The sequence below is a fragment of the Drosophila santomea genome, chromosome 3L (assembly GCF_016746245.2).
Source record: "Drosophila santomea strain STO CAGO 1482 chromosome 3L, Prin_Dsan_1.1, whole genome shotgun sequence".
Lineage (NCBI taxonomy): Eukaryota > Metazoa > Arthropoda > Insecta > Diptera > Drosophilidae > Drosophila > Drosophila santomea.
The window spans coordinates 2,959,095-2,969,245 of record NC_053018.2 but is presented as its reverse complement, the minus strand read 5'-3'; the positions used below and the strand labels follow the sequence as shown (position 1 = coordinate 2,969,245).

The 10,151-nt window shown below is 47.4% G+C and overlaps 2 protein-coding genes across 3 annotated transcripts; both read left to right on the top strand.

The window, feature by feature from the left end:
* Positions 1 to 310: 310 nt before the first annotated feature.
* LOC120448772 (ubiquitin-protein ligase E3B) lies at positions 311 to 4,708 on the top strand. 2 transcript variants are annotated; one of them, XM_039630958.2, is made up of 7 exons: positions 311 to 732; positions 789 to 1,278; positions 1,335 to 1,715; positions 1,771 to 2,396; positions 2,458 to 2,576; positions 2,729 to 3,906; positions 3,965 to 4,708. In XM_039630958.2, the coding sequence occupies exons 1-7, from the start codon at positions 578 to 580 to the stop codon at positions 4,247 to 4,249; spliced, it is 3,234 nt and encodes a 1,077-aa protein (XP_039486892.1). In that variant the 5' UTR covers positions 311 to 577; the 3' UTR covers positions 4,250 to 4,708. The 2 variants fall into 2 exon arrangements, with proteins under 2 accessions (XP_039486892.1, XP_039486890.1); XM_039630956.1 differs by having other exon boundaries at positions 312 to 732; positions 2,726 to 3,906.
* Positions 4,709 to 6,824: 2,116 nt separating this feature from the next.
* On the top strand, positions 6,825 to 9,557 carry LOC120449767 (T-box transcription factor TBX6). Its single transcript, XM_039632405.1, has 5 exons — positions 6,825 to 7,690; positions 7,769 to 7,934; positions 8,083 to 8,350; positions 8,475 to 8,612; positions 8,679 to 9,557. Exons 1-5 carry the CDS (start codon positions 7,600 to 7,602, stop codon positions 9,276 to 9,278), a joined length of 1,263 nt encoding a protein of 420 aa, XP_039488339.1. The 5' UTR covers positions 6,825 to 7,599; the 3' UTR covers positions 9,279 to 9,557.
* The last annotated feature ends 594 nt before the right edge of the window (positions 9,558 to 10,151 follow it).

Here is a 10,151-nt window from a genome sequence, read left to right as displayed (position 1 = left end):
ATGTTGTAAACTTTATTCATAAATTGATTATTACATAATATATTTTTGTAATTATTACAGATATGGTTTGCGCAGAGAAAATAAATGCTGCCACAATTATATAGTTTCTCCAAGTAACCTAAAACTTATTGTAACTAACCAAAGCTATACAAAATGAAGACGCCAACTATGCAGATATAGATAAATCCACTATATTTTTGCATTAATTTTAATAAAGAAGCCGTGCTAAAGCAGCGCAGACCACAAACCATTGTTGTAGTTAGAAAATAGCCAACTAAAATGATCTTTGTCACTTTGGCCATCGTCTGTGGTTATTTGAGCAGAAGCAGGGGCGGTCACACTGCAAAACCAATTGGAACAAAATAAGGATATTTTCTTTTTGCAATTTGCTGGATTTACGATGTAGAAAAAATATCTTGCGATGCACTGAATCACGGCTCTGGGATAGCGCTCAGCTCGAGGAAGTGATTGAGACGATAAATACGTCCCGGAACAGCCACAATCCCAACGAAAACAAACGCCCTCGCCAACAACAATACATCATCAACAACATACCATCAACCTGCTGCAGTGCGAAATGTTTGCCCAAAACCAAAAGACCAGCTTCCTGGAGCAGACGAAGGCGGCGCGGGAGGAGCGGGCGCTGGAGAAGCGCCGCGAGCAGGCGGCCATCCTTTTGCAGTCCACGCTCAAAGGGTATGCGGCGCGCAGGAAGTACCAGAAACGGATCATGTAAGTGCCCACCTGCTTTTATAGCGTAACCACCTTACTAGTAACCTATCTTGCAGACACGATTTCGATGCCATGTTCACTGAGCATCAGGACGACAAGGATGCGGAACTGGAACTCGTGGCCAGCAACGTGTATCCGGTGCTCCGTCGCTACCTCACCCAGATCAGGCTGGACAAGAGCGATGTGCGTGCACGGGAGCGCTTGGAGCGCATCTGTCGTTACATCATCAAGGCAATGGAGGCGGAGAACACCAAGCTATCCTATGCCGCCCTCTGTCTTTTTAAGGAACGCAGCCTGCCCTGGATTGCGCACATCAAGATACTGCTCACGAACTGCCTGACATTGCTGCCCGAGCTGAAGCCGGAGAACCATGCCGACAGCTTGTCCCTTGCCCTCTTCCTGCACACACTGGTGGTTTTCACGGCGCCCAAATCATGGGCGATACTCAGGAATGCCCAGTTCGAGAAAGTGCAGCCGGCCATGCAAAAAATCTGCTGCAATATTCAAGGTCATCTGGTGCAGCACGATTTCTACAAAGTCATGCGGGTGAGTTATTACTTTATAATTATTTTACTACGCTTAGTAAGCATATTATCCCACAGCTCGTTTTGCTACGCGGCACTGTTCGCGAGGAGTTGTCCGTGAAGCCCGTCACCCTGGTGGCCATCATTACGCTTTGCCTACGTCCCCTGATCGATGGCAACTTTAGTCGAAATCTACTGGCCAAATTTCTGTCGGAGATTCTGTCTGTGCCCGCTTTAATCTACCATCTGCACCAGAGTGTACCGCAGTGCCTGGAACAGTTCTCGTCTTTGGGGCTGCTGAAAAAGGCGCTTAGCATTTCGGGGGACGTGCAGTGGTTCGATGAATTCGGCACAAGTATGCCGGGCACCAAGTCCCTGGCTTTTCTGGGAAACATAGTGAATTTGTTCAACATTGATGGCCAAGGGGAGTCCAAGGAGTTGGCCTATCCTCTACTGACTGTAAGTTGTAGACTAACGCTTCTCTACTGTGTAACTTATACCTTTATCATCATAGGAAACCACCACATCGCTGTTGGAACTTATACCCAACACGGTGACCACCAAGGGAGTGTTCACTCAGTGGCACGAGCTCTTGGGATGGCATACTCCGGGTCCAGAGCCTGCACAGAATCAGAATGTGGCCCTGATTAAGAAGCAGTTTCACATGCTGTGGGATCATCGCTGCATAAAACTGTTGCTGGGAGACCTCTTGAAGCAAATCAATGTAAACTACGAGCGGATCGAGTTCCAATCTCCCCAACAACCATCCACATCGAATCTGCTGCGTCGAGCCCTAGAGCGTAGCTCCACGAGAGGTGTTAACCTAATGGGAGTGGCGAGCAGCAAGCAGGCTAAGCAGCAGAGGCGCAAGCTCGACAATGCGGAGGTGGTGCAGGTGTCACGAATCTGCGGCATGTACTATGCCGCCCTCAACACCCTATCCCAAATGAAGCTGGACATCCTGACTGGCATCTGCTACAACGACAATGTGCTATATGATATTTGGTTGCTAATCACATCCCTTGGTCCCAACTGCGGCATGAAGGAGTATCTGGAGCTGCTCAAGTCCGAGACAAACATGCAGAAGCCACAGACCGCCATGCTAATGCTCTTTTGCGACTGCATGACGCACTACGTAACGTATGTATATTCAGTTTTAAAACAATAATAATTTCTAAAACATTTAACAACATCCCTGCAGAATTCTGGATGAATACGAAATGTACACGGAGCAGAATCCTTTTAAACTTAACGACTACGTGATGCTGACCTACTTCCTAAATAATATTCTCTACAAACTTATTAACGATAATCTTCTGGGTAAGTCTGCTGTAATCTAATAATTACTTTTTCCAAGTCAATCTAAACCAATAGCTTATAAATAAGCAATTAATATTTAATAGAATCAGAAAATAATTATATTTAATTAAATGAAAATGAAATTGTTAAATGCACTTTGCGATCTCCAGCAGGTGCCAAGAACATTGTCCAGAATCCGGTTTTCCTCTCGCTGCACACTCTGATGCTTTGCTTGTACCGCCGCGATTGCCGTCGCCCCTTCACGCCACCCAACCACTGGCTGATACCAGAGGTGAAACCCTCCACCTTCATCAACGACCTGGAAAAGGCCAAGAGGAACGCGATGCTGCTGCTCGCCAAGATGCCTCACATTATACCGCACGAGGATCGGGTGAAGTTATTCCGCAAGTTCGTGCAGAACGAGAAGGCGGTGATGGGTCTGACGGAAAGTGCCTGCGCTTCGCCTCGCTCCGCACTGATTGTCATTCATCGCGATCGTATTGTGGAAGATGGATACCGGCAACTGGCTGCCCAGCCCACGCAAGCCCTAAAAGGTGTTATCCGCGTGCGCTTCATCAATCAACAAGGACTGCACGAGGCGGGAATCGATCAGGATGGAGTGTTTAAGGAATTTCTGGAGGAGACCATCAAGAAGGTGTTCGACCCGTCGCTGAATCTATTCAAAACCACGTCGGATCAGCGACTGTATCCCTCGCCCATTTCCTACGTCCAGGACAATCATTTGCAGCTCTTCGAGTTCGTGGGCCGCATGCTGGGCAAGGCGGTGTACGAAGGCATCGTGGTGGACGTGCCGTTTGCCTCCTTCTTCCTCTCCCAGCTTCTCGGCCAGACGCAACAGGCTCTCTACTCCTGCATGGATGAGCTGCCGTCGCTGGACAACGAGTTGTATCGCAGTCTCACCTTCATCAAACACTATAAGCAAGATGTGTCCGATCTGAATCTTACCTTTTCCGTGGACCAGGATGTGATGGGCAAAATTGTCACTCTCGCTTTGCATCCGGGTGGCAAGGCGCGTGTGGTTAATGACCACAACAAGCTGGTCTACATCCACTATATGGCCTTTTTCCACATGAACACCCAGATCCGCGAGCAGACGATAGCTTTCAATCGTGGCTTCCGCAGCATCGTCAATCCAGAATGGTTGTCTCTTTTCTCGCCACCGGAATTGCAGCGCCTTATTTCTGGCGATACTAGTCCTTTGGACTTGAAGGACTTGCGTAAGCATACACATTATTACGGTGGCTTTCACGACTCCCATCGCGTGGTTGATTGGCTCTGGGATATCCTGGCCAAGGACTTCACGGAGGAGGAGCGTAAGCTGTTCCTAAAGGTATGTCGTTCATAACTTTGCTACATACATAAATAACTAACTGAGCAAAACTTTGCAGTTTGTTACCAGCTGCTCAAAGCCTCCGCTTTTGGGTTTCGCCCACCTGGAGCCACCCTTCTCGATTCGTTGCGTGGAGGTGAGTGATGACGAGGATATGGGCGACACAATCGGAAGTGTGATTCGCGGTTTCTTTACCATACGCAAAAAGGATCCACTCAACCGCCTACCCACCTCGTCGACCTGCTTCAACCTGCTGAAGCTGCCCAACTACCAAAAGAAGTCCACGCTGAGGGACAAACTTCGCTACGCTGTGAGCAGCAATACCGGATTCGAGCTGTCCTAAAACAGCTTCGAATATTCCCCTACTTCTTACCTTACTGAATACTTGTTATTATTCCTTCTTAAGTATTCTTTCGTAGGCAATTTGGTGTAAATGTATTTCTAATATTTTTGTGGCCGCATCACAAACGGATTGAGAAACATATTTAATCAATATGAAACACAATTATTAACAAATAAACATAAACGTATAGCTGTGATAAAACTATAATAAACTAACGAAGAGTACACAAGAAATAGCAAGCTGAATTATGGAATACTGGAACGAACAATCCATTTTGGTGTCTGATCTTGATGATAAACAAGAAAATGTCTAGTAAATATTGTAAATTGTGGCATGGCACACAACAAATATCTAACCCACGTACGGTGTAAGCCAAAAGTTACATACTACATACATGTGAACCACGAATGAAAAAGAAAACCAGCAACAATAAATCTATGTGTCTGATTCATGTGCAAATGTAAGCCTGTTTATCAGATTTATCTGTAAGGTAGTGTAAGGTAGCCGCCTAAGCGCGTTCCCAAAGATAACAAACTTGCAAATAGTGAGCGCTGCTCAGATTTCCCCGGGTTTTTCCAGCCCGAAAACTGAATGAACATGGAAAAGGAAATGGACACGAGTGGCGAGCTGCGCGAGTCCGCTAATGACACAAATCCGTCTGCACGGGGCCTGCTGTCCTGAACTCCTCAACTCACTTCCTCCGCTAATTGCCTGAGTCACACTCGTCGAGGGTCATCGTCGGGTTCGGGATTGGGATTGGGATCGGGTCAGGGGCACTTAGAGCGACCCTGTGGCCGTTCGCTGGTGAATAAGCGGAAATATGGCAGTTTATGGAGTTTATGCAAAGCTAGTCGAGTTACGAATTACCGGAAATTGCATATCTCTGCCTGGCAGATGACTAATGACCGGAGACGGGTAATGGAAATGCGAGCAGGGACTAAGCTGGGATCCTCAAATGTCCCCAGACGATCCGAGATATCAGGATCAGGATCAGTGATTATTTAGACATTCAAAAGTCATTTTAGGGACTTTTATAAACAAATGCAAAATGATATTAAACATGAATAAGCTATGAATCTTTAGATTTGAATGTGTAAGTGTGTTGTAAGCATTTTGGTACTTTAACATAACATATTTATCCCCGCACATAATCTTCATTCCCGGAGGTAATTTGAGATTGTTATCCTGGTCATCGATCGTTAAGGATCGTTCCGGTTCCCATTTGAATACCCCCAAGCGATGTCCTTTTGCGGTTTCGTCGGCCCGCTTTGGTCTCCAACCTGCAGGAGACGACCAGACAATAGCAAACAAATTGTAGAGCAGACCCACAAACAGGCAATAATCATAACAATAACAATAATTTTGGAAACTGCCGAGAGACGCACAAACAGTCGGCGGTCGTGTCGCACATCCAGCCAGGTCATAAAACTGGCATCCTCGCATCCTCGCATCATCGAGGCTCTCGCTTTTGTTCCCTGGCGATGAGGAGGAGGATGAGCAGCTCGGGGACAAAGTGTGATGATTTTTATGACTCGCCTGTGAGTTTGTGCCGCCAATGTCGCCATGGTACTGCGGCACCCGGGAAGCAGGACAAGTGGCAACAAGTGTCTGATCCGTTAGACGTATCCCTTTTCCAGCCCAGCCCATCACATCCCATCCCATGCCATCCCATCTCATCTCACTTCGATGCTCAAGTGGCTCGAAGGCGACTGTGGCTTGGCGCCAGTTTGATTTGATGGTCGCTCCCGCCCGGCTGCCGCAATTTGTTGTGGCCCAGCATCGAGTACTTGTAGTACCATTTAAAGGTCTGATTAGCCGGACTTATCACGAAGCGGATCTCTTTGGATCTATGTATCTGTGCCCTCTGCAACGGTAGCGGCGAGATTTCGCTGCATCTACAAGATGCACGGCAGATTGCAGATAAGTTAAATGCTCCCGAACAGATGGGTTGCGATCATGACGTTGGGATATACATACGTACATATGTACGGGTATGAACTGGTTATCAAAGGTTTGACACTCAAGTGCTGTCCCGAAATATGCCGATGATCAAAATGTTAAATAACCTCGAAGATACTTTAAAGGTATGGCATTCGAGTTGAAGGATAAGCTGTGGGAAAATTATATGAACTAAAATTCGAAGAATTCATTAAGCGATACCAATTTATATTTATAGTAGCGCACATCAGTTAGTAACCATAACAAAAATATTTTTTGGAAAATTAAATCTAGTGTTATCAATATACACGAATTCTAACCCAACATACATGTCATAGTTCGTTCTTATCTCCTAATATTTTTACATATATTTCAATGAATAACTTGATTTTTACATTTTTATTTTATTTCCAAGACATTGCCTTATCGATCACATTAATAAATAGTAAAATTCAAACTAATAAAATATAATGCTCCTATAGTTTTTATAAAACATTTCAATTTTATTCTAATGATAAGCGTGAATAGAATCTTACAAAAATACTTTGATTCAAGATACTTTTGTTTCTACCTAATTAATTCAACTCAGACTGTGACAAACTGATAGTAAACAACAGATTATAACGAATAAATTCGAATCTGATCACTTTAAAAATTTACAAAATTGGAAAATTTATAGGCAAATTCTTTTTGTAAAAGGCATTTTTTGAATTTCCTTCACGTGCCTCCAAAATTACAGCCTCCCATTTCTGGGACAACGTAATCTCGAACATTATTGGTTGGCCCATATCCAAAGCGTTTTCCACTTCCATAAATATTACAAGCGATTAGGCGACTTCAAAGAGCGCTCCCCGATTCCACGAAGCCCCACGAGGAAAAGCCCCATTCCCCATAGCCATTCCATAGCCGTTCCCATTCCACGTAGCGCTATCAGCGGCAAGATGGGTGCCGTGCCCCCAGTTTCGTGGGAGGAGGTCACCAGAAGCGCTCCACGGCGTTACGGAAAATGGCGTGCCCTCTGGCGCAGCGAGTGCGAGCGGGACGGCGTAACGCTCGCTGATAAGCGACCAATGGCAGGGAGAAACACACATGGCCAGAAGCCGAGCAAGTGAGCGTGGAAGCGAGAGAGAGAGCCACTTGAGCATGAGCATGAGAACAGGTCGGGCAACTACCTGAGGATCGGATCGAGTGCAGAGCGAAGGGAGAGAGGGAGGAACCCAACGGACCGGATTCTGGCAGAACTGAAGTAGTGCCCGCTCCGAAATGCAGAGAGACAGTCTCAATCTGGACAGCAAAGCGATCAGTTCGTGTTCCAGACGTCGTCGATTTACCACGGAATAATACCAATTTACAAAACATCGCCAGACGGAAAGATTAGGCGCATATCTCCCCACACACAAAAACCCCAAAACATGTTGACCTTGCCCAACATCGCCGATCTGCGTCTGCAGCAGCAGATCGCCCAGGAGATATACCGCCAGCAGATTATGCAACGTTTACCTGGTAAGTGGAGCACTCCCCTGGGCAGCACTCCCATGTTTTTGCCGTCGGCTAACCAGCCACCCATCGTTTCTGCCATAGATCCACTCTGCGGCCTGTTGCCCAACTTTGCCGGACACTTTGTGCCACCACCACCACCACCGCAACCCACTTTGCCCGGCGATGTGGAGGCCAAGCTGGAGAACAACGAACTGTGGCAGCAGTTCCACAGCATCGGCACCGAGATGATCATCACCAAGTGCGGCAGGTTGGTACCATTTTAAAATCAACTATTTGCTCGCCCCCATCAGCTCAGCTTATCTCCCATTGATAAGCCTTCTGCTTCTGCTTGCTCCTAAATCTTATGGTGCAAACGTGTCACTAACAACCACTTACCATCTTCTTTATCCCATCAGACGCATGTTCCCTTCGATGCGGGTTTCTCTCAGTGGCCTGGAGGAGGAGGCCAGCTACTGCGTGCTCCTCGAGATGGTGCCCATTGGCGACTGTCGCTACAAGTTCTCCGGCTCCCAGTGGGTGCCGGCCGGTGGAGCCGAGCCCCAGAGCCCCCAGCGCATGTATCTGCATCCGGAGAGTCCGGCCACGGGAAAACACTGGCAATCGCAGGCTCTGCTCTTCAGCAAAGTGAAGCTGACGAACAACACGCTGGATAACAATGGTCATGTAAGTAATCAATACCAAGAAATATGAAACCAAATTTGTTGATCATTCTTTTTAGTAAATGCTGAAAATGAAAAACATTTTCTTCTTGAGTAGAAACTGACCTTCTATTTCCCTGATTTTCCAGATCGTCTTGGCCAGCATGCACAAGTATCAGCCGCGTCTGCATGTCGTACGTACCTCTGATCTCGGCCAGATTCCGTGGGCACCCCAACAGGCCTTTTTCTTTCCGGAGACGGAGTTTATAGCCGTAACGGCTTATCAGGTGTGTGGAGCTATATCTCTGTTTAAATATGGAACGTGATAGCTAATCCTCTTGTATGCTTTGCAGAATGACCGCATCACCAAGCTGAAGATCGACAACAATCCCTTTGCCAAGGGATTCCGTGAGTCGGGTCAGTCGCGATGCAAAAGGAAGATCAATGACTCGCCACCGCCATCGCAGCCAGAGATGAACCAGGTGGACCAAAGTCCGGTGACATCGCCGTTAGCCAAACGGTTGCGACTCGTGGAGGAATTTCCCCATCATCATCAGAGTCATCAGAATCATCCAAGTGCGGCGATGCAGCGTCACTATCTGCTGGATGCTCTGGAGGCCAATTTCTATGTGCCAGCGCCACCGCCGCCGGCCATCGAGTATGCCAGGCACATCGGCGGTGCCTATCCAAGTTGGGCCTACACCCCGCCATCCCCTGCCTCCTCCGTCTCCTCGGCGGGCTCCACGAGCGGCGAGTCCGCTGCCGAACGAGAGGCAGATGCCGATGCCGACACCTTTGTAGATGTGGTTGGAACCGCACCAGCTGCTCCTCCGCCTCCGCCTCCTTCTCCGCCTGTGCCAGCCACTGCTCCGCCATCCAGCGATCCGATGGCCAAGCCGAAGCGCAGCAGCTTCAGCATCTCGGACATATTGGGAACCAGCTCGTCCATTTAAAACCATTTTGAAATCAAGTGTGGATGGGTGCCGTGTGCTCCCGTTTGGATTGGAATCGGTGCCTTGTACATTTAATTAGCGTTTAGTTGCCATCGTCTGCGTAGTGTCTAAGCTGAATTGTGATATTTTGCAGTTAATTAGGATTTCCAGGTATTTGCCATCAGTATTTATCGTATTTATTATGCAATTTTAATTGTTCACATGATTTCGTAATGGTTTTATTGTCTTTGGCATTTTAATGCGGCATAAATAATAAAATTGTTCGTATACCCCAATGAATTCGATGGTAGTTATTTCTGGGATGCCACAATGCGGGGATTGGAATGTGGAGCAATTAGAAGAGACAGATGCTCAGAGCTTCCAACCCGAAGATCTGAATAAATTCCCCAATAACTTCCCATGACTGCGCTTCGAATCCTGTTCCAGCAATTTCCTCACCTTCCCCACTTCCCCATCGCATACATAATTCGGCTTGGTTTTGCCTTTGGTTTCGGTTTCATATCTCCCGCATGCGCGGCATAAGAACCAGTTCCTCCAGACCCTCCACACACCCTCCTCCTTCTTCTGCTCCACCTTCTTGTGAACCTTCTTTCTAAGAGCAGAACAACCCACCGGCAAGCCAGCAACAACATGGGACATGGGCTTATCAGCAGATCAGAGCGAGCCGCATCTTAAACGCTGGCGCCGGCGCCAAGTTAAATGCGCTGATTGAGCGCCACGATCACCGGCAATCCTGGCGAGCAGTCCCCAGTCCAATTCAAATACCCAATCCACTGTGGACAATCTCCAATACCCCCAACTCCGGCGTGTAATTGATGTTTTCACATTGTAGTTGTTAGCGAAACTGTGGCCATTTACATGCAATTGTCCGGG